Consider the following 24206-nt stretch of genomic DNA (forward strand, 5'->3'; position numbering starts at 1 on the left):
AATATTGTGTCATGTATTAATAGTGCCATGTTTAATGTCACACTGAGGCGCTCCTGAAATAATCTCTTCTGAGGTTGCATCCTCTGTGGCCACACACAATGGCAGACACCCCTGTTGGCACTCAACAACAAAAAAGCCGCAATGCAATTACAGCGGAGACAGCATGAGCTCATGGGCATCTCAGTCACTTTTAGTAGCTCTGTGTAATACTGTACTTTTCAGGAAGAAGAAGGATATATGTAAGGATACTAATATTTCGAATAATTGATAACTGAGGCTATTTATTGACATGTTACATAACTAAATATATTTGTTGACAGTAAATGTCTATATTTCATCGGTTATTTATTGTCCCATTGACATTTTATATTTAGAATTCCCGGGTCATGATAGGAGATAACAACAAATAAGCAAACGGTCGACCAGTCAATTTGCATGGCTGTGAACCACATAGGGTTCCATTGCTGACAATTAAACTGTAGTTTTTAAAGGGCCGCTCCCACCAACGCGACTTTCTCGCCCCTCTGTGTGCATACAGTACGATAAATAACAGGGCTATAAAAATAGCCGGCTTGAGTTAGCGCAATGATAAAAAAGTTGCTTTCCTTTTGTGTCAATTGAGACACGCGGCAACAACCAATAGACTGTGGAGGTGGTGGCATATGCTAATTAGGGACAAATCTCCCCTGGCCATGACCTTGAGAAAGACAATAAAAAGGGGACACACCTCTTACACCACTTACTATCCCGTTGAGTGCGCCCAAAGGTCAGTCAACCACTTCTTATGTCTTAGTTTTTTGGGTGTTCGTCACGTAATTTACGTGAGTGCAGAATTCCCTTTCATTCAGCAGGCTAATTCTGCTGAAACTGTAATTAAAATAGCGATGAATTTGCCCTCTTTTACGCGCAAATACTTTTCAAGAATACTTGGCACACTCAGATGTTTGTCACGTCAATAATACGTAAGTTATATTTAGTGATTTACAAAAATACTAAAAGTGCGTTTTTGTGTTCTGTCCAAGGAGTTTGAGAAGTTACCTGTCTTCTTGGCGCTTCAGTCGGCCAGAGGAGTTGCCACCATGTCTCGCTTCGACATGCAAGAGTTCGGGGAGGCTGGACCTTTTTTACGCAAAACGGACTTGGAGTTATTGGCTGCGCAGACCATAGCTTTTGATGGTAGTTACGGAGAAATGTGGCATATTTAGTTAGGCTGTTTCTAACCATTGTATGGTTATTATGTGAAGTTTTTCGTTAGAGTTAAATGTTAAGCAGCGATGATTGACAAGCCCACCACATTACAAAATCATACCGATGTCCATCGAATCGACATCTTTCATTTTTGGTCTGTTGTCAGGTAAAAAGCGAGCATGGATTCCAGACGAAAAGGAGGCTTACATCGAAATTGAGATCAAGGAATTTGACGGAGACAAAGTCATCGTTGAGACCAGAGATAAGAAGGTTTGTGGGTCCTGGAATGCTGTTTTTACTTATAAGTAAATACCAACACTGCTATACTCAATACTCTATTGCATGCAACCACCTGGAATTATGATTTGCTATGTTGCATTTGGACAGTTTATAATTAAATATTGTCAGTTATTAAAGTTATTGAGACAGATCCTGGTCTCACCTGACTTACCCTTGTTATAGCTATACCTCTCTTTTGCCCACTTCCACAGACCCTAACAGTGAAGGAGGATGATATTCAGCAGATGAACCCTCCAAAGTTTGACATGATGGAGGACATGGCCATGCTTACTCACCTCAACGAGGCCTCGGTGCTCTTCAACCTGCGCAGGCGCTATGCAGCCTGGATGATCTATGTGAGTAAGCACCTGGGGAGGGACAAGACTACCAGGCCTGCACTGGGATGTTTTAAGGGCCAGATAAATCTATACAACTGGGCTTGAACAAACTGTCACATGCTGGTGTGGCACATATTAGTGTCGCTGGGGATACATCTACAACTGTATTGTAGTTCATAATGTTCTGCCTCTTTCCATAGACATACTCTGGGCTCTTCTGTGTGACAGTGAACCCGTACAAATGGCTGCCTGTCTACACCGCCCCTGTAGTTGCTGCCTACAAAGGCAAACGCCGCTCCGAGGCCCCGCCCCATATCTACTCCATAGCAGACAATGCCTACAATGACATGCTGCGTAGTAAGTCTCTCAAAGACACTTATTCTGCCCACAAAGTCTGTATTCCTCTCTGTCACACACAGACATACCGAAACTAGTAGCTGTAGCCTAATAAAGTAAAAATGACCTAATGACCTAATATTCACTAAATTCACTAAATGAATAATGAGTGAAGTAATTGATGATAGCCTTTGTTACTGTTTTTCAGACCGTGAGAATCAATCTATGCTTATTACGTAAGTAAAGTCCTGCACATATCCTGCTGATGTCCCCATGTATGTATGTTTCATATATGGATGTTTAACAAGATTTTTTTGAAGCCTTGTTACTGAATGAGCTCTTATACAATATTGTAGGCCGTTTTTTATGACAAATAATAATGTATTTTTTAGGCATTTTATTCCAAGACTCTAAATCAAAACTTTTACTCTTTTTGGCTTTTGTTTTTTGTAAAAATTTTCTATGGCATATTTTCTTGTGCTAGCAAGCAATCGATAAATCTTTTCCTGATCTATCCAAACCTTTTCTATGTATACTTTTTCCATACTCCTGTAGCGGAGAATCCGGTGCTGGCAAAACTGTCAACACGAAACGTGTCATTCAGTATTTTGCCATTGTAGCAGCTCTCGGGGAAGCAGCTGCCAAAAAAGGAGTAAGGCCACTATGGCGTTCCTTTTTGTTCAACTCCTCCTTTTTAAAACCTTTTTGGTGTTTTATTTTTTGTCATTGGCCTCCCCAGTGTTTCTTCATTATAACTTTTCCACATGTTTTGTGTCAAAACAGTGAATGTAAATTTAATTTGCATTATTACTGTCTTCTTGGTTCAAGTCTTCCATCATCTGTCTTGTGAAGCCCTCCTCTTTCCCTTGTTTACTTTGGAGTATTTTTTCTCATCTAATTTTTCTCTCATATCCTCCCGTTTTTAAACCTTATTAACAATAGTTTTGCTGTTTAGATTTTCCTTCCAGTTCGTTTTTGATTTGGTTGACCTGATCCCATTTTTCCTATACCCATAGCTCCTGTAGGCCTCACAATTTGAGTATACAAAGTGGTATATCGTATTTTACAGTAACACTTAGTTTTTGGTGCTCACCAATATTATTGTAGAAATTGCCATAAACATATTCTACTTGACTTTGATTGGACTTTTACAATATCCAACAGCAGGAAGTAATGTTTACTTCATTCTTTATTCCTTTCTTATGACAGAGTGCTGCCACAAAAATGGGGGTAAGTTCAATGTGTACTTCAATGACATGCTTTAATCAACCAATGAATGCCTGGCTCACAGTGTTACTTTTATATTGATAAATGGAAAACCACATCCCTTGTCCTAGCTTGTAATATCCTTGTATTGTCACTCTACTAGGGCACGTTGGAGGACCAAATTATTGAGGCCAACCCTGCCATGGAAGCTTTTGGCAACGCGAAAACGCTGAGGAATGATAACTCATCTCGTTTTGTGAGTATCTGCAATGTCAGACCGTGGAGAGGAATTGTGTCAGCTGTAACTACTTCTTAGATTCCCACACATTGAAGACATAATGCATATTTATTTATGTATATTTTGATGCTTATTTTTTGTTCCGTTCTCAAGGGCAAGTTTATTAGGATCCACTTTGGGCCTACAGGGAAACTAGCCTCTGCAGACATTGATATATGTGAGTGGACAGGATTACAACATTGCATTGTATAGCATATACATGATTCAGATCTGAAGTTCAAGGGTGTAAATATGCTTTATTAACTCACTGTGTTTCCCCTTTGAAGATCTTCTGGAAAAATCCAGAGTGATATTCCAGCAGCCCGGAGAGAGGAGCTACCATATCTATTACCAGATCATGTCCCAGAAGAAACCAGAACTTCTAGGTAACAAAAATGCACCATGTACCACGTTCTATAAGTGTAGATAAAGTTCAGCAAAGTCAGGCCGTATCTGAGATCTTCAGATTTTAAAAAGAGAAACTATCCTCTGGTGTCTTCCACAGACATGCTGCTGGTGTCCACCAACCCCTACGACTATCACTTCTGCTCCCAGGGGGTCACCACCGTGGAGAACATGGACGATGGACAGGAGCTGATGGCTACTGATGTAAGGGCTGGTCCTCCACCAAACAAACCATCAAACCACTTTGTATGATTGAATCAACTGTTGGTCCAACTTATTTGTGATGTCACTTCTGTCCGTTGCTTACAGCATGCTATGGACATCCTGGGCTTCAGTGCTGAAGAGAAGTACGGCTGCTATAAAATAGTGGGGGCCATCATGCACTTTGGCAATATGAAGTTCAAGCTGAAGCAGCGTGAGGAGCAAGCAGAGGCTGATGGCACTGAAAGTAAGCGATGATATTGTAGAAAAAACACCACACAGTTTTATTTATGAAGAATGGAGAATGATTATGGATTATATGATTGAAAATGAATCTCGTAATCACCTTTTTTACTTTGATGGGCTATCTTACTGAAAACCAGATGCAAAGCTGTTGGCTGAGTAGTATTGCCACTAATATGTAGAAGATATTAAGCCCAAAGTGCAAATCCGGATAATTAGGGGATGGGTGCTCGGTGTATAGGCTTCTTCCATAAGAAAACTACAAAGCCCAGCTATCATGAGGCAAATTTAGTGTTTAATGTGGGAAATGCATAATGCATCTGTGACTAACAATATTGTACCAATAGAAAAATTACAGAAATGATAAGGTTTTGATATATAAGAGGAATGTCCAGAGAAATATTTTAGTCTGATCCTGGGATCTTGCTCACGTTTGTTGGAATCTCTGTCACTCTGAATTCTAATAAACACTTAGTTTCAAACTTCGCTGAGTTTCAGTGCAGTTTCAAACTTTGGATATTGGTTGAGAACTTAGGATAATATTTTTCACGACAATATGAATCGCCTTCTACAATAGACATATGTTGTGTGTCGTCTCATTGGTCTGATATATTGGTGTATTTTTTCCCAGGTGCTGACAAAGCTTCTTACCTGATGGGAGTAAGCTCAGCTGATCTCATCAAAGGGCTCGTGCACCCCAGAGTGAAGGTGGGGAACGAATATGTGGTGAAGGGACAGAATGTCGAGCAGGTCAGTGCCCACGACAGAGAGAATGTACAATTCAACACTCATACTTGTCACATTGTTAATTTATCTCCAGCAATAAATTGATCATGTACAGTAGTGTTGATTATAAGCCATGGTATATAGTTTAAAGTTAGGTCCGTAGATGATAGACATTTAACTGGTAAATCATCGTGGATTATTATTATTTCTGCTCAGTGGTTAGCTTGCAGACAGAAAATAGCTTCTTAATCCTCTATCAATCAATACACTCAGCACTCCACTGACTCCAGAATCTTGTATCCAAGCAACTGTGGCACTCCATGTGAATGACAGCTGTGTCCCCTTTTGTGTGTGTGTGTGTGTGTGTGTGTGTGTGTGCATGTGTGTTTGTGTATGCTACGGGGGTGTGTGGGTGCTGTAGGTTAACTTTGCCGTCGGAGCTCTGGCCAAAGCCACTTACGACCGCATGTTCAAATGGCTGGTGGGACGCATTAACAGGACCCTGTACACCTCACTGCCTCGTCAGTTCTTCATAGGAGTACTGGACATCGCTGGCTTTGAGATCTTTGATGTAAGTCTATCTTTTAAACCATTTGAAGGCATTTCTTTCCACTTACTTTAACAGCAAGTACACTCTATTACAACATCATCTTTCAAGCATCAGACACTGCTTTGTGACTACAGACTGTGGGATATTCAGACCCTCCATTCTTACAATTATAGCCATTATTTCCTTTATGCTTGTTCAACACCTGTTCCTCTTTCATTGCAGCTGAACAGCTTTGAGCAGCTGTGCATCAACTTCACCAATGAGAAGCTGCAGCAGTATTTCAACCACCACATGTTCATCCTGGAGCAGGAGGAGTACAAGAGGGAGGGCATCGAGTGGACCTTCATTGACTTTGGTCTCGACCTTCAGGCTTGCATTGACCTCATCGAAAAAGTATGAGATTTGAGTATGAGCTATTCCTGTGGGAGAAAAATTATGATAATGATGATTCATTCAAAACATTATTGCCTATTACATTTACTATAATACAGGCCTTTTGAGGACCATTTAATGAGTATCAGTCTAGAAGGGTTTGTAATTTAGGATTCCCCTTTCTTCTTTTAGCCCCTGGGTATCATGTCCATCCTTGAAGAGGAGTGCATGTTCCCCAAGGCCACTGATGGCAGCTTCAAGGCTAAGATGTATGACAACCACATCGGCAAATCATCGAACTTCCAGAAGCCGAGGCCTGATAAGAAGCGCAAGTACGAGGCCCACTTTGAGCTGGTGCACTATGCTGGAGTGGTACGTCAGTCCCCATCCAAGCCTCGCCCACACTGACATAATGTTAGATTTAAAAAAGGTACTATGTGATTTCAATTGATGTATTTCCTGCTATACCAGGTCCCATACAACATTGCTGGCTGGCTGGAGAAAAACAAAGACCCTCTGAATGAAACAGTGGTGGTCTGCTTCCAGAAGTCGGCCAACAAGCTTCTAGCCTGTCTGTATGAAAACGACATTGGGTCTGATGGAGGTACCTTAGACAAGTGACTTAGTAGCTTTAAATCTAAGTCAACCAAGATGGTCTCATCTTTAATCCAAATGCTGGCTATTGTACAACAGCAGACTCCAAGATTGGGGGCAAGGAGAAGAGGAAGAAGGCTGCTTCCTTCCAGACTGTGTCTCAGCTTCATAAGGTGAATAAGGCACATTAGAAAATGAAAACATAAAGGTGTGATGTTACTAGTGAAGTTGTTGGGAAGAGTCTTAATTAGAAACAGCATCACTCCACTGCTGAGAAGGAGGCAGTTAAGACTTGCAGTGATGTTTAGCGAAATGATCACATGAACATCACTTTAAGTCTGTGCTGGCTCCTCCCTCATAAACCAACTTGTATCATCGCAGAAGACCAGTGATTAGCATCATCACAACGAGTGAGGGAAACTTATTGTAATCCACACTGGGTTTTTGCCTAATTGAGTTGTCCTGTATCATGTGTTGCTTAGTAAAGTTACTTCATGGATTCATGCCCATTAACATCCGCCTGTTCTCTGTCCATCTGTCATACTTGCAGGAGAATCTAAACAAGCTGATGACTAACCTCCGCAGCACTCAGCCCCACTTTGTCCGCTGCTTAATCCCTAATGAGACCAAGACTCCAGGTACAACACTGTAGTACACAACTACCACAGCACATCAGCTAGTTCGATAGAGCAGATAAATGACCCTTCTGGTGTTGTGCAGGGATCATGGATGCATTCATGGTGCTGCACCAGCTAAGGTGTAACGGGGTGCTAGAGGGCATCAGGATCTGCAGGAAGGGATTTCCAAACCGCATCCTGTATGCTGACTTTAAGCAGCGGTGAGCTGGATTACACAAATGTAGCCAAAACGTACATTCAGTCCATACAAACATGTTGGATTCAACCACACCCATTCACACGTTACCTGTTGCTTTTTCTCTCCCAGATATCGCATCCTGAACCCACACTCCATCCCTGATGATAAGTTTGTGGACAGCAGGAAAGCAGCCGAAAAACTCTTGAGCTCCCTGGATATTGACCACAATCAATACAAATTTGGACACACAAAGGTGTGCATTATCCTCAATAGTTAATACTTATTACATATATTATTACATATATTTTTCCTATAGTCTCTCACTTTAAATCCCTAGTTTTAGTTGTGAATGCTGCTCCCCCCTGTAGGTGTTTTTTAAGTCGGGTCTGCTGGGCCACCTGGAGGAGCTCAGGGACGAGCGCTTGGCTAAAGTCCTGACCATGCTGCAAGCCATCAGCCGCCGCAAGATCATGAGGATGGAGCTGCAGCTGATGATAGAGAGGAAGTACGTGACCAGACTGCATTTTTTTTTATTCCAAAGGGTGAATTGTAGGGAAGGGGGGGGGGAAGGGAGCAACTGTAGTTAGCTATTGGAAGTGTTTAATTTGATAAAGTAGAGTTTTTTTATGGAAAAAAAGCATAATGTTAATCTCAGAGAAAAATCCAAGAAATGCCATCTGACTCAACAATTGGGAGATGTGGTGTTTAGAGGTCAACATTTGACCAAGGAAATACATCAAGATTTAGGGACATATAGATCTATCTGATTCTGAATAAGAAAAAACGAATTAATTCAAAACACACGCTTAGTTGTTTTTAGTTTTAACCATGTACAGTGACTTTGAGTACTTTGAAAAGCGCTATATAAATAAAATGTATTATTATTATTAGTCAATTTAATTTTGTGCTGAAAAAGCTCTTAAGACTGGTGTATTGTTAAGAACACTGATTCCCACTTAAGTTAATTCCCAATTAAGACATGAATACAAAACATACTAACTCCCAGGCCAGTTGCTTTGGACAGCAGGTTCAATAGCAACATGATCAGCTGAAGCCTCTCAGTTTGTGATATATTATACCTTAGCATAAACTCCCTTTGTCCAGTATGCTTGGTATGCAAGGGCAGTGTTATCGGCATGTGTGAGGCGTGTGCTTGACCATGTATGGTTGCCATGCATGTGTGTGGCCCCAATGGTAACAAGGACCCCATCCCTTCTCCCTCACACACACACAGTCCTCTCCAGCAGTCACTGGCCTTTCCCCCCATCCATTTCCCTTAAATAAAACAATGCTGACGGTGTCCATCCAGCCAGGTGGTGACATGTGTCAAGTGGCAGCTGCTTGGGCCCACCCTAAAAATACAGCCCCCCACCACGTGCACAGAGCCCCCGGCCCCTTTTGTCCCAGGCGCCTGCATTCTAAGTGAGCACATAGATGGGATATGCGACGGGTGACAGAGGATTAAAGCCTGCCGTTTGACAGAGGGCTTTGGTTTCTAAATAAACATGAAGCCGCTCACCTCTGAAAGGCACAGAGCATGGAGTCATGTCAGAAATGCAATCAGACTCATACCACAGGCTCACACCCTCCTGTTCCTCTGTGCTGCCACACCTGACAACTACCCTGACATGTAGCACTCACACACAGGAAGTCCTTGGGCAGTCTGCAGAAGGACTCATGTTGCAGGTTCTGCATCCAACTGTGATTGTGACAGTCATGTTTCACCCATGAAACATTGGCATTGACGTGACGTCCATTCCATACCAATACGTTTGCCCAAGAGAGGGTAGCTGAATAGAAACCCATTATCTCATTCTCGTACCTCAGGTTAGATGCCTTATGATGATTCTTGATGTTTCCAGGGAAGCTCTGATGATCATCAAGTGGAACATCCGAGCCTTTAACGCTGTGAAGCACTGGCCCTGGATGAAGCTCTTCTTCAAGATAAAGCCTCTGCTGAAGAGCGCTGCCACAGAGAAGGAGATGGCCAATCTGAAGGAGGAGTACGCCAAGCTGAAGGAGGCTCTGGAGAGGTCTGAGGCCAAACGGAAGGAGCTGGAGGAGAAGCAGGTCAGCCTGTTCCAAGAGAAGAATGACCTCTCTCTGCAGCTGCAAGCTGTAAGTACCTCCACACCTCACACCCCTCAGGCGCCCTCAAACGCCTCCAGTGGCTCCTTGTGGATGATTTCACACTATGAAGTCAAAACCCTGCTTCAGAAGTCCATCGTACATAAATCTTTTATGATCCTTCTCTTCGCTTCCAGGAGCAAGATAACCTTGCAGATGCTGAGGACCGCTGCGATCTGCTCATCAAAACTAAGATTCAGCTGGAAGCCAGGGTGAAGGAGATGACAGAGAGACTGGAGGACGAGGAGGAGATGAACGCTGGCGTACTCGCCAAGAAGCGCAAGCTGGAGGATGAGTGTGCTGAGCTGAAGAAGGACATTGATGACCTGGAGATCACCCTGGCTAAGGTGGAGAAGGAGAAACACGCCACAGAGAACAAGGTGAGAGAATTTAAGAGCTGAGAGAGGACAGTCACCACAGACAGGGGGCAGTAGAGTGGCATTCATCCAGGGGTCAAACATGCCAACAAAGTATACTCTTATACCTCTATTAACCCAAACAGTATGGAATAATGAAGCTGAATAAACAAATGACGCTTTTCTCCTCATATGCCAAAATGTACGATGAACATGACCATGTCACACCCTCTTATACACAGTTGACTAAATACTTCTGAACACCATATTCCTTTGCTCTCTTCTCCAGATTAAGAATCTGATTGAAGAGATGGCAGCTCTGGATGAGATCATCCTGAAGCTGACCAAGGAAAAGAAGGCTCTGCAGGAGGCCCACCAGCAGACACTAGAAGACCTTCAGGCAGAGGAGGACAAAGTCAACACTCTGACCAAGGCAAAGGCCAAGCTGGAACAGCAAGTGGACGATGTGAGTTTACACAACTATGTCAGAACTGTTTAGACAGCAACAGTGAAGACCGAGAGTGCATTCTTTAATGACCAGACCCAACCATTTGACATTCATCTCATTTTAATCAGTTGGAGAGTTCTCTGGAGCAAGAGAAGAAGGTGCGTCTGGACATGGAACGGGCCAAGCGCAAGCTAGAGGGGGACTTGAAGCTCTCCATGGAGTCTGTCATGGACCTGGAGAATGACAAGCAGCAGCTTGAAGAAAAGCTCAAAAAGTGAGGATTATCTACAATAGATACAAAAACTAGACTCACTCACTAAATACGTCAGCATTCATTACAACGTGCTTTCTTTCAGGAAAGACTTTGAAATGGTCAACATCAGCACAAAGATTGAGGACGAACAAGCCTTAGTCATTCAGCTCCAGAAAAAGATTAAAGAATTACAGGTATTAATGGAAAACACATTAAAAACGTTACAAGGCAAAACCGTCATCTTCACACAAGGCTATACTCATTGAAAGGAGTCTAATGCAAACATCAGCAATGATGTGTCACTGAACAATAGATAAATCTGTCTTTCCATCTTGGTCCCTTCCCAGGCTCGTATTGAGGAGCTTGAAGAGGAACTGGAAACTGATAAGTCATCCAGGGCCAAGGTGGAGAAGCAGAGGATCGACGTGGCGAGGGAGCTGGAGGAGCTGAGTGAACGCCTCGAAGAGGCTGGCGGCGCTACCGTTGCCCAGATCGAGATGAACAAGAAGCGGGAGGCAGACGTCCTGAAGCTGCGGCGGGACCTGGAGGAGGCCATGCTGCACCACGAAGCCACGGCCGGCGCGCTGAGGAAAAAGCACGCCGACAGCGTGGCGGAGCTGGGCGAGCAGATTGACAGCCTGCAGCGGGTCAAGCAGAAGCTGGAGAAGGAGAGGGGCGAGGTCAAGATGGAGGCTGATGACCTGGCCTCCACCGTAGAGCATCTCTCCAAGGCCAAGGTAAAGTCCGCCAACGCATCCACCAGCACACCAACACCTGTGGGAAAACCAGAGCAGACTGACTTTTATTTGGGCTTCTATTCGTGTGTTCTGTATGCTTTGCGGTGCATCTCTCACTGGCCACCCCTCACATCCCCGCCCCCAGGCGAACACGGAGAAGATGTGCCGGCTGTATGAAGATCAGATGAACGAGGCTAAGGCCAGGGTGGAGGAGCTCCAGAGGCAGCTCAACGACGCCAACACCCAGAGAGCCCGTGCTCAGGCCGAGAGCGGTGAGGCCCCAGCTGCACACGCAGCCTCACCGCCACATCATCTAAGAGACGTAAAAAGACGTGTCACCACACATGCGGTGGTATGTGCGTCCCACTGTGTGTGACACCCAACACTCGACTGACTCTGTCCTTCCCTGTGTAGCCGAGCAGGGCCGGAAGCTGGAGGAGAAGGAAGCCCTGATCGCCCAGTTCCAGCGCACCAAGATCTCCTTCAGTCAGAATGCTGAGGAGCTCAAGAAGCAGCTGGAGGAGGAGAACAAGGTGGATCTCCATCCCATCCAGACACGGCATGGATACCACAACACTGTGTTCTGTTGGATGTTCTGAGAATGAGACCAACTTTAATCCAAAATCATTCCACGATCATTTCCAGGCTAAGAATGGCCTGGCCCATGCCCTGCAGTCCTCCAGGCATGACTGTGAACTGTTGAGGGAGCAATATGAGGAGGAACAGGAGACTAAGTCTGAACTGCAAAGGGCCTTGTCCAAGGCCAATGCAGAAGTGGCTCAGTGGAGGACCAAGTATGAGACTGATGCCATCCAGAGGACTGAGGAGCTGGAGGAGGCCAAGTAAGTGAGACAGAAGCTCTGGCTTCGCAAGGCTCTCTGACCGTTCAAGTATTCTGTGGTCTTAATTCTTTGTGTTTATGCAGGAAGAAGCTCGCGACACGGTTGCAGGAGGCTGAGGAGGCAGTTGAGGCATCCAGTGCTAAGTGCTCCTCCCTTGAGAAGACCAAGCACCGTCTGCAGACAGAGATCGAGGACCTGGTGATCGATCTGGAGCGCTCTAATGCTGCTGCCGCAGCCCTTGATAAGAAGCAACGCAACTTTGACAAGGTGAGCAGAAGGGACTGAACTTTCTGTCAGTCTGGTAATGGAATAACAAATAGGCTGGATCCAGGGCTTGAGCACAGTGCTCTTAATATTACCTTATGTTAATATTGGTTAACATCAATAAATGTTAAGTGTATACTTGGAAATTGCTGACACAGTGAGTGTATCCCAGGTGCTGGCTGAGTGGAGGCAAAAGTTTGAGGAGGGCCAGTCGGAGCTGGAGGGTTCTCAGAAGGAGTCTCGCAGCCTGAGCACAGAGCTCTTCAAGCTGAAGAATTCCTACGAGGAGGCCCTGGACCACCTGGAGACCACCAAGCGGGAGAACAAGAATCTCCAGGGTAAGATGGGATCACAGATGATGGGCTCTTGTCATCAGTCCTACGGTTTCTGCATTCCAGTATATTGCTAGCTGTGAGGTAAGCCCCAGTGAAAAACATGTAAATATATGCACGTATTTACAACGGTCTTCTACTATAGAGGAGATGGTTGACCTGTCAGACCAGATCAGCCAGGGGGCAAAGACCATCCATGAGCTGGAAAAGATCAAGAAGGGTCTGGACATGGAGAAGAGTGAGATCCAGGCTGCACTTGAAGAGGCTGAGGTAAGGCCCTACTCTCACTCTCTCTTCTTCTCTCTCTCTCTCTTTTCAATCCCTTTAAGCATCTAGTAAAGTATTTCCCATGTCTATTAGGGTACACTGGAGCATGAGGAAAGTAAGACTCTCCGCATCCAGCTGGAGCTCAACCAGATCAAGGGCGATCTTGACAGAAAGCTGGCAGAGAAGGACGAGGAAATCGACAACCTTCGGTGAGCATTACCCCCATATGATGTCAAAACAATCCAACGTTCCCCTGCCTTTTTATTTCCATGACGTCTCTGTCATCTTTTGTGTTCCCAGCCGGAACCACCAGAGAGTGGTTGAGTCAATGCAAGCCACACTGGACGCAGAGTGCAAGTCTCGCAACGAGGCTGTCCGTCTCAAGAAGAAGATGGAAGGAGACCTGAACGAGATGGAGGTGCAGCTAAACCATGCCACGAGGCAGGCAGCTGAATCCCAGAGACTACTGCGCAACCTGCAGGTTCAGCTGAAGGACACCCAGCTGGAGCTGGACGAGACGCTGCACCAGAACGAGGAGCTGAAGGAGCAGGCTGCCGTGACAGAGCGCAGGAACAACCTGCTGGCGGCCGAGGTGGAGGAGCTGCGGGCCCAGCTGGAGCAGAGCGAGCGCGCCCGAAAACTGGCGGAACACGAGCTCCTGGAGTCCACTGAGAGGGTCAACCTGCTGCACTCTCATGTGAGCATCGGGGACACTCTGTCTTGAGAGATTTTCACTGGCGGTTTGTAAATGGCGTGGTACACAAATGCTAACATGCCAGTGACTTGTGTCGGTGCTCCTCCAGAACACAGGGCTGATCAACCAGAAGAAGAAGCTGGAGAGTGATCTGTCCATGCTGTCATCGGAGGTCGAGGAGGCCGTGCAGGAGTGCCGCAACGCTGAAGAGACAGCCAAGAAAGCCATCACGGATGTAAAGAACCATACACACGCCATGAACCAATGGATTGATTCCACTGGTTGTACGGATGACTTTGATTACACCACTTTAACGGCAAACCCATTTTGATTGTGCAGGCGGCCATGATGGCAGAGGAGCTGAAGAAGGAACAGGACACGAGCTCCCACCTCGAGAGGATGAAGAAAAACATGGAGCAGACCATCAAGGACCTGCAGATGCGCCTGGACGAGGCTGAGCAGATCGCCCTGAAGGGTGGCAAAAAGCACATCCAGAAACTGGAAAACAGGGTGAGAGCCCAGAGACATTTATTATACCTCTTTCTTCATGGTCATATTGCTTGCTGAAAATGCTGTTCCCAGGTCCCATTCATTGTCATACATGCCGACAGGTGCGAGAGCTGGAGGGTGAACTGGAGACTGAGCAGAAGAAGAGTCAGGAGTTCCAGAAAGGAGTCCGCAAATATGAGAGGAGGATCAAAGAGCTCACCTACCAGGTACAGATCAAGAAAAGTCATTCTGAAAAGATTATTACCGTAGTTGACTGTATGAGGTGGTGTGTTGAGACTCTCCTGTGTCCTTGTGTTTGCCTAGACTGAGGAAGACAGGAAGAACCTAGTTCGCCTTCAGGAGCTCATAGATAAACTGCAGGCTAAGGTCAAGAGCTACAAGAGGCAAGCGGAAGAGGCGGTATGTCCAAGCTTGGTTACATGGACTACATATATCACCAGGTTATTAAAATCAAAAACTTTGTCCTCTGGAAAGCGAAGGTGACCTCGCCCTTCTCTCTGTGTTGTAGGATTCGCAGGCGAACTCCAACCTGACCAAGTTCAGGAAGATCCAGCATGAGCTGGATGACGCTGAGGAGAGGGCTGACATAGCCGAGTCGCAGGTCAATAAGCTTCGCGTCCGCACTCGGGACCAAGGTGGCAAGGTAAGGACAGTACTGAAAATACCTCACAGATAAAGGTCTCACAGCTTCCTATGTTTCGAGGCTGGAATGGCCTCAATGACTAGTGATTTTGATGGTTGTAAATAAACATGCTTTTCTTGTATATTTCAGCTCAAAGAGTAATTCTGCAAGGATGGCCACTCTATGCAGACATAAGTCTCCCTGCTGCAACAGCTGTGTGTGACTGTGTGTGCATCCAATAAAGACTACTGAGCACATACACAGAATGTCTGATTATTCAAACCATTCAAATGACTGTTTTCAGGAGAAGGTTGTTAGAATGAATGTTTATCATTTTTATTAAATTCACAAACAAGACTGTTAAATAAAGAAATTAAGTTCCAAATCAACATTAGGACAAATATGGGTGTGAAGGGGTGGGTTTGGGGTGGCGTGTGAGTTGGGGTTGGTTCAAAGTGTTAGTGTGTCTGATGAGAACACTGTGTTTCACATAGCTCAGAAGTCTAGCACACTCTTGCTGTGTCACTGGCTCCATAGATATTAATGACAAACAAGCATGACGTGACCCCCCCCCCCCCCCCACCCCACTGTACTCTATGTCAAGGCAAATGCTAAACACACAAAAGCTGGGTTTAAAAGCTTGCTGATTCATGAACTGACTCACTACTACTGCTTCTGAGTACTACATCCCAAGTGGATGCTCTGTCCCTCTCAGCGGCACAACACACATGCAGTCAAACAGCTACTTCTGGCCTGGTTTTATGCTGTGAGAAAGTCTGAAAAGCACTGATCCTATTACACACTGTGGAGGGGGGAGAGTCTACAATCAGATAGAAATCATTAATCATTAGAGGCCCAGATAAGCAAAAGAGGGCCATAAAACCAGCTCTGAAAAACTTTTGACCATAATATAAAACAAGCATTCGTTTAGCAAACAAACAAATAACTCAAATCAGTCCTCAACATTTGGACCAAGTTTGCATAAAATCCAATACAGGGTTTACACAATCTCACACAATCCAAATCTAAAAACCTTTCAAGTTCTGGTTGGCAAGTGGCAGTTCCTAGAAGAATTGTCCACTGCATTTTAGCTTAGAATCTACATGTGTCTAAAGTCAATCAAAAAGGTCTGCTTTTGGCTGTGAAATGGGTTTTAAACAAGCTGTAGCATCACTAAAAGGTAACAAATTCATACAGATCACAGCTTTAAAAAAGCCTTAAATGACATGGTGTTCTAAGAAAGTGATTGAGAGAAAAGCACTTGTATCAAGACCCCCCCCCCCCCCCCCAGTACCACCACTCACAGTACAATAACACAAGCACTTCCTAACTCTTGGTGCTTGATGATTGCATCTCAAACACAAGCGAACGTCACGCCACTGCAGTGTGTGGAGAGCACATTAGAGAACAGCCCGGAACCTACAGACTAGAGGGAGCGGGTCCACCACATCAGGAACTGATGGGTCCACCACATCAGGAACAGAAAGCTCTCATACATTCATTAGTGAACATACAAAGAGGTTTGCTCAAAACATTTGGAAAGTCATTGTACAACCTGCTATTGCGGAAAAGTGGTTAAATCAATGTGGTACTGAAAAATGAGGTAGCTCTTTCATTTTTGACATTTTCTTGGATTCACTTTCTTTTCATGGGATATGTGCAAAGTGCTCAATTTCCATGGCAACATTACATTTGAGCATTTAAAATACCCATTTACCATCCCCCAGCCATTCCATTACAAGTGAGGCCAAGCACATACCCATCACAAAAAGACAGATTCAGATTGTCAAATTCTAGGCTGTTGGTATGACTTCTGGTGTAAGGTGGCAAACAGGACACAATCAAGTGATGCATCTTATGCTGATGTTTGGTTGAAGGCTAATCATGCTGCAGTTTTAGGACCAGTGCAATACCTGGGACACAGATAGGGTTTAACTGGGACACAGATATTGGGTTTTTAACACTAGAGCCTGCATAGTTTATTCTCCTACCACTCCACCTTTCACTCCATGGATACAAAGTCTGATACAAAATGAAAACAAATTCTTAACAAATTATTTGTTAAAATACAACAAACATTTAAAACAATTCCAAAAGGTGCAATGTTTGTTTTATTCTACAACTTCTCAAGAACTAAAACCTAATGTTTGAAAAGGAGGAAAACCAAAAAACGATATCCAAAAAAAGAAAAAAGATTGAACTAGATGAAGCATTCTCTGTGAGAAAAGATGGCATGACGTGAGAGGGAGCCCAGTTAAGTATGACATATTTCAGCAGGTCCACAAGCTACCTGGACACGCTGAGAAACGGCAAAAAGCACCAGTCAACTATAGTCATCTAGGAAAGGAAACCTACTTACAGTTCAATGAAAACATTGTTTTCATTCATTCAACACCTGAACACACCCAGCATCATGTAGGACCGCCCTATAGCCAATGGTGTCCACACAGATCAACTAGGTAGTGGGATGTGGTACATGAGGCGTGTGATCTGAGGGTCAAAGTCAACACCAGCCTTAAAAGACACTGAGACTCCCACTTCCGCCTCTCATGTCCCAGTGAAAACAAACCAACATTTTCAGAATTATATATACTTTTTTGAATCATACATATATATTTTCCCCATATATTTTGTGATGCATGTCATATTTATAAAAATGTTTGCTTCCACCTAAACCACCAACATGGGTATTTCAAGGTCCATTTAATGTCTTGATTCTTCTGTAGGGGAGGGGGGGGTCTTTAAAGTCTCATCTCTTCCAATTCATACAAAAGAGTGAAGACAACCAAGTGTGTCCTTCCTGTCTCTAGTAATGGTCTCTGAGCCAGGTTATAGACAGCATACCCATGGCTCTCTGCATCCTGACACATTAAACAGAGCACTTCCGGGTCTTTGGGTGAGGAGTGACCCCTGCCCTGGCTCCGTGGAGTCATCACCAACATTAGGCGTCCATACCCCCAGTAACCCCCTCCCCCACCCCCACCCCCACCCAACCCAGCCAGGCCTCATGGCCCCTGGGGTGGGGGGGGTTAATCCTCCAGCAGGTCCCTGTCCAGGTCCATGAATGGCTCATCAATGTAGCTGGCTATGGCACACAGAGAAGTCCTGTCTGAACCCAGCAGCACTGACACGGTCTCCTTCCAGTAGCTGAAGGGGATGCAGGAGCTCTGAGAGGGAGAGACACAAGTTAGACCAACCAAGGCCAGCTCTCCAGAGTGGACAGCATGCAACGCATCGGCCTTACCGAATCAAGAAACTCAAGAGCGGGTGAGCCGAGGCTCATCTTGTTACTACAACGGAAATGGCCAGACGTGTTATCTGTATGGAGTGGGCCACACACTCACATTCTCCAAACAGGTGCTGTCCTTGTCCTTGTTGAGGTAGTGGCGCTGCCAGAAGCGCAGCAGGTTGTGGAAGTTATTGAGCAGGCAGCCGGGGTACTTCTCAGCATATTCCTTCTCTCTGAGGGCATTGAGGTAGAAGGGAAGCTTGCCCCTCCTTCTGGCCAGCATCAGGATCACCAGGCTGGTATTGAGACAGCTGACATTCTCCTGGGTCAGGACAGTGAGGAAAGGCCATGGTTAGGAGGCATGTTAGCCGGTTCATAGCACAAGTAATATTTAATTTTGTATTCAAAACATAGAAATATTTCTTCAGTTCTTTACTATAGTCAGTGAATGAAATAGAGATTAAAGAAAGATATAACGTTTGTAAAAGAGTATGTGTGTGTGTGAGTTCAGACCTGTGTGAGAGTCTGAACGTTGATGATGTTGACCAGCCTGAAGAGGAAAGCCAGTCTGTTCTCCACTCGGGCCATGTAGGACAGCAGACAGCACTCTGACAGCACCTCCACCACTGCAGGAGCACAGCAGGCAGCCACACATGCAGTCTATACACACTCTCCAAAACAGTCATCATTGAGTTTGTTCTGTCCTTCACTTTCTAGATGCACTACTTGTATGTCACTTTCGATAAAAGCGTCTGCAAAATAAATACATTATATAAATCTTTTTTTATATATGCCTTATTGTTTTTACCCTTCACGTCCTCTGTCTGGCTTTCGAAGCGATCCAGGGACAGGACAATGCAGCGCACCAGCATGTTGGAGTCCACCAGGGAACTGTTGATCTGGGTCAGGAAGGTCTGGAACTACACAGGAAGTGCGTTTTAGGAACCATTTGACCAACACACAGGGCTCCATGTATGTTCTGAGACCCTGAGGGCTAAGGGAAGACAGGGTTAGTCTTGGTGAAGGTGCCGTCTCTACCTTCTCTTCTGTGTTGACGTATTTGTTGAATCTCTTGAAGGCATCAATGTTGAACTTCATGAGCTCCCCCAGCAGGTCAAAGTAGCTCTGCAGGACATCTCTAGACTTACAGCCACTATCGATGATGCAGAATAGGATGTGCTGTGGAGGCGAACACCAACATCAACACCAACAGTAACATCAAAACATCCCTGCAGCCATTACAAAGCCGTCGCTTCCGGGCCCGACAATACAGCAACACTGGCCATCGACCTCAGATCATAGCTTGTGGGTCATGAGCATAAGATGCAGGCCAGATCCTTGAGACACAGCCAGTCTTGCTGGTGCTATAGATTTGAAGTGGTGGTATACACCACAACACCAGAGATGACATCATGCTCACCTCCAGCAGGCCTCTCTTCAAGAGGAACATCTGGTCTGCGTAGGAGGTGGCTCCTCGGAGGAAGCTCTCCACAGCCCGCGCCTGCCAGAACCTACAAACACAAGTACAGGACACTGGTTACGCTGAGAACAACTGACAAGTTCCAGCACATCACCAAGACACTCCGCCGAGTAGGCGGTGGTTGGTTGCTGGTTATTGCTTTCTGAGTTACTAGGATGGCTTTGATTTGGCCTGGAGACAGAGTGTGGCACAGTCCCGCTTCCACGTCTCAACCTTGGAGCCATGTGACGCTGACCTGAAGGAGGAGTCGGGGGGCTCCCTCTTCATGACGGTGAGCAGGCGGGTGAGGAGACCCTTCTTCCCTTCACACACCAGACTCCTGTCTGTGTTCACCAGGGCCTCCACTTCAGGGATGTTGGCCTTCAGAGAGATGGCACTCAGCTCATTCAGCTCTTGACTGTTCAGAAGCAGGTACTTGTTCCTGAAAAGAGAGGAAAAAGGTTTGTTCCTGCAACGGCGGCCACAGATCTTAAAAGTCATCATATCCGTTTGCTGAAGGTCACTTACTCGTGGTGGTCGCTAAAGCTCTGCAATAGCCTCAGGAACTGGATTTTAAAGGAGATTTCCTAAGGGAGGGACAAAATAGTAGTGTGAGAGAATATCAATTGCTACATTGTATGGTACTTGACTGGAAGGCAAGAAGGGTTCGATTTCTAGACACAGCCCAGTAGGGGAGGATAACTTACCGGACTGCAGTCACAGTTCTCATTCTGCCCATGCACCACGTGATTGGATGAGGTGTACTTCCTCCAGATCAGCTTGTCAAAGAGGTTGTTGAGGCCTGGGATCAGACGAAACTCAGCCAGCATCTTGTGCACCTGCAGAGGGCGGCGACATCAGTTAGACACGTCCCACTACCAGCTCCAGGCCTCGCCCTCCAGCCCTGCCCAGGGAGCCACCTCACCTGGTTCCTCTGGCGGCCCATAAGCAGCACACACAGCACGTAGAGCACCTCCACCTTGTACATGATCTCATGGACGATCTTCATGGACTGGGGAAGGCGATGTCTCAGAGGACTTGTGGCCAGGGAGCTCTCATCTGATGACTCTGTAGGGACAAAAACCCATAACCTACTTAATCTCCCAGGAGACAACCAAGAGGAGAAACGGTCCCAAGAAAACAAAAGGGGTTTGGGGGCATTTAAGGCTCAGCATGAAGCCATTTCTCTGGTCATACCTGTGCTGCTGTGCTCGGCCTCCTCCGTTGCCATCTGCATGAGGGCGTCCAGCACCAAGGCATTGTCCAACCATGTGTACCAGTCCTCAAGTTCCTGCAGGAAGTTGGATGTCCCCGTGGCTTCCGACACCTTCCTGGTGGCCAGCTTGCACAGGCGCTCGATGAAGCCTGGGATGTTCAGCAGAGTCACTAAGAACATGGACAGAGAAGATCAGGATCAGACAATGATCACTATCAGAGCGTTAGCCAATTCAAACCAAACATTGGACCAGTGATATGGGTCTGTCGCCTTCATGTCCGACGCTTACAGGATGCGCGTGGCCCCGTCCTACCTTGATTGACCTCTGCACGGGAGGGGCTGGCATTGCGTTTCTGCTGCGCGTTCTTTGCCAATAGGGTGTGTTTATCGTCATTGCCGACGTCGGGCTCTGAGATGGTGACGGACAGGATGCGGCAGAAGTTAGCCAGCTGCTGCTGGTCAAAGCTCTGGACCAGGCCAGACAGGTTAGGGATGCCTTCCAGCTGGATCATTTCCTGGAAATGGAGACCAACACACATTCACTGATACTGCAGATGACCGTGATTGGACAATAACGGTCCACGTCTGGGCGCCTTATGAGCCAGGTGAAACATCAGAAAGCTGAGCAAGTCTAGCCTCTGATTTATATTTTATAAACTGCTCTGACCTTCTTGACTCCTAGAATATCCTCGATTAAAGTGGCAGTCTGTAGAAAGGTCTTCTTGTTGGTCATCAGGGTGAATAGAAACAGGACAAAGTCTTCCCTTGCTGCAAGGCTTTTTGTCACCCCTTCCGTCTGTGGATACGATGAGAGTTTGTAAGGTAATATTTTTAAAGCAGTTAAAACTTACTTTTTGTATAACCCATAAAGTATTGTATCTGTGTATATGGATGACAGCATGAACAAGTGTCAAGGCATTGAAATATGACCATTCAAGTCACTGACAAGCTCTTCCTTTACCAAAAATAGTAATCAAAGCCCCACACATTTTCCAACTCTATGCTTTGCACCTAAACCTTCTCTTAAGTGGGTACTTACACATATGCAGCAGTTGTACAGCACACTAAGGCAGTCCTTGACCAAGTCGTCATTCACTACAGGGAAAATCACAGTAACAGCCAAGTGAAAAAAAGGGTTAACGTCCCCTCTGAGTACAATCATCACACTATACAATATTAAAAATATCAATGTTGCTTACTTTTCAGTTTCTTTTTCTGCATAGTGAGAGTGGGCCTCATCAAGATCTCGACAAGCAGCTTTGAGAATAAAAGGGGAAAATAAAGTACTATTAAAAACTAGGACAATCTCTGAGCTTCAAAAGACACACTGCCATCAAACTGGAAGCTCCATGTCTCAAGACCAGACAAGAGTCTACTACACAGGGCACAGCAAACCTACATCTACTCCCCCAAAGAGGTCAAAGGTGTACGTGTTGGGAAAGGTGGATTCCTGAGCTGCCTTCCTGTCCTCCGTGACAAAAGACATGGCCTCCATGGAAAGCAGGGATGATAGTTCCTGTCAACAACACAGACAAGGCATCCTTATAACAGCGCTAATATCACTGGGGACATAAGGGGTGCATTAAAAAAACCCAGAGCATTGTATGGTGATGTCCTGTAGGCTACCTTTAGTACGTTATGAGTGTGGGAGAGGTCACTATTGAGGTGGCTGCTCTCATACAGTTTCTGCAGCAGCACAGGGATTCCATGCCACTTAGCCCTCATGTCCCTCTCCTGGAGCAGGGCCTCTGGAAGCTGCAACACAATACATGATGTTATAGCAGGCATACTGTGGAATTTCAGTAGAGACCCTACAAGACTGTTGTAATACAGTACAACACTGACAACAGATGCTGAAACTGAACTACGTCTCATGGTACATTCACCACCGGTACAACATGACCTGAATTAAGCGTTATTTATCTGATAATAGTTTTGTGGATGAGGACAGAGTGGGCTCTAACTTCTTTATTTGGATAGTATTAAATTTGCAAATTAGATCAATATCTAACAGAAACTATGAGACAGGTGTACTTTTAGCCAATCTTGACCGAAATTAACCCCATTTTGATAGGTAGATTTGTAACTAAAAATACACCATGAAAATACGTTTTGAGGGTCTTAAAAAAAAGTGTCCATAGCATGCCCATACCCCCCAAGTAGACGTGTAGCCCCCGTATCCATGAATCTTTAATGACGTCCCTGCTAGCAGCTAGCAAAACTGGTATGCCATGGCTAGTGTTAGCCTACAATTTGGCTGGAAACGTGTCCTAAAATTATGAACGATTACGTTGCTATACATGTATAAAACGCTGGCTAAAGTCGTCGACTTAACCCAAATGGCACAACAGGATCGTATCCATTTAAGGCAGATAAACCATCTATCTCACATAAACGAATGCTAACTGGCAAGTCAGTCTATTTTCGTGAGGCTGGAGCTAGTATATTACGTAATCACCTCAGTGTGCGGCTGTCTTAGCTAGCTCGCTAGGTACTGTCGCTAGTGGCCTTGCGACTCAGATGTCTGAATAATAAACCTAAATTCCAAACGGTTTAATTCAATATCAGTTCGCAAGAGAATACAGTTACTAAGAGTGCTTAAATGGCTTGTAGCTTGAACCCACCTAATTTACATTAGTGAGCTAGCGTTATATAAACTATTAGTTGGTTAGCTTAGGCTAGCTAGCTCTGCTGCTAGCTCGCTATCAACAAAGACCTAGCTAGCATATTTCGGTAGCCAGGTATTGTTACAGCATTATTTACGTTAGTTCGTTTCTACGCAGATAGTGATATTATGTTATATAAATAGTCATGTGACTGTTAATCTCTTATTTTGCACGTTGCCTTTGCAGCTAGGAGACTGGTAGCTAGTAACTGGGGGTAGCATACGTTATTGGTCGCCTGGGAAACATGCACTACTGTAGTCAAGGTTCTAGCTAAAGCAAGTCCCAGGCTCGAATCGACCTACTCAGATCGTTTCATCATAAAGACATTGCGCTAATTTAGTCTTACCTGTGTTCCTCGGCTAAAACTCTGGCCTGCAATCTGACTCTGCCTGATCTTTGCAATGATATTGCCATTTAGGCTCCTTCGTTTTCCTCCAGTCCAAGGGGACTCGGACCCCAGAAGCGTCGCCATTATTACTTCTTCCTGAACTGTTCCAAGCAGGAAGTTCTTAATCTTTAATCAAATATTCTCATGCTTTTAGCGCCATCTATTGACAGAGCCACGTCATCAATTGGAAATAAGAGGCTATTTGACAACAAGCACCTCAGTAGGCATAGAATATGAATGTGTATTAGTGTAGTAAACTTTAATA

At 45.2% G+C, this 24206-nt stretch overlaps 2 protein-coding genes across 5 annotated transcripts; one reads left to right on the forward strand and one right to left on the reverse strand.

Annotated features, from left to right (window-relative positions):
• The first annotated feature begins 1025 nt into the window (after positions 1–1025).
• Positions 1026–15240, forward strand: myh7ba (myosin, heavy chain 7B, cardiac muscle, beta a). Of its 3 annotated transcripts, none has more exons than XM_084705052.1 (42): positions 1026–1176; positions 1355–1458; positions 1680–1823; positions 2006–2162; positions 2350–2377; positions 2697–2793; positions 3351–3371; positions 3511–3603; positions 3739–3802; positions 3912–4010; positions 4130–4233; positions 4339–4477; positions 5105–5223; positions 5621–5770; positions 5972–6142; positions 6314–6493; positions 6593–6725; positions 6815–6888; positions 7266–7353; positions 7436–7553; positions 7661–7784; positions 7900–8036; positions 9394–9649; positions 9796–10038; positions 10304–10480; positions 10591–10736; positions 10819–10909; positions 11063–11452; positions 11598–11724; positions 11867–11985; positions 12098–12294; positions 12378–12561; positions 12731–12896; positions 13036–13160; positions 13251–13366; positions 13458–13854; positions 13961–14086; positions 14191–14361; positions 14463–14567; positions 14665–14760; positions 14870–15004; positions 15134–15240. In XM_084705052.1, the coding sequence occupies exons 1-42, from the start codon at positions 1080–1082 to the stop codon at positions 15143–15145; spliced, it is 5820 nt and encodes a 1939-aa protein (XP_084561178.1). In that variant the 5' UTR covers positions 1026–1079; the 3' UTR covers positions 15146–15240. The 3 variants fall into 3 exon arrangements, with proteins under 3 accessions (XP_084561178.1, XP_084561179.1, XP_084561180.1); XM_084705053.1 differs by having other exon boundaries at positions 6818–6888; XM_084705054.1 differs by lacking the exons at positions 1026–1176; positions 1355–1458; positions 1680–1823; positions 2697–2793 and having other exon boundaries at positions 2075–2162.
• A 1692-nt stretch (positions 15241–16932) lies between these two features.
• Positions 16933–24034, reverse strand: trpc4apa (transient receptor potential cation channel, subfamily C, member 4 associated protein a). Of its 2 annotated transcripts, none has more exons than XM_084705056.1 (18): positions 23900–24034; positions 22514–22642; positions 22287–22403; positions 22087–22144; positions 21927–21982; positions 21555–21683; positions 21201–21402; positions 20869–21057; positions 20597–20739; positions 20379–20510; positions 20200–20258; positions 19928–20113; positions 19633–19723; positions 19251–19391; positions 19021–19132; positions 18726–18838; positions 18328–18534; positions 16933–18150 (listed from the first exon to the last, which is right to left on the reverse strand). In XM_084705056.1, the coding sequence occupies exons 1-18, from the start codon at positions 24023–24025 to the stop codon at positions 18013–18015; spliced, it is 2328 nt and encodes a 775-aa protein (XP_084561182.1). In that variant the 5' UTR covers positions 24026–24034; the 3' UTR covers positions 16933–18012. The 2 variants fall into 2 exon arrangements, with proteins under 2 accessions (XP_084561182.1, XP_084561183.1); XM_084705057.1 differs by lacking the exon at positions 23900–24034 and adding an exon at positions 23512–23726.
• Between the last annotated feature and the right edge of the window lie 172 nt (positions 24035–24206).

Source organism: Hypomesus nipponensis, chromosome 9 (assembly GCF_054491055.1).
Source record: "Hypomesus nipponensis isolate SF chromosome 9, ASM5449105v1, whole genome shotgun sequence".
NCBI lineage: Eukaryota > Metazoa > Chordata > Actinopteri > Osmeriformes > Osmeridae > Hypomesus > Hypomesus nipponensis.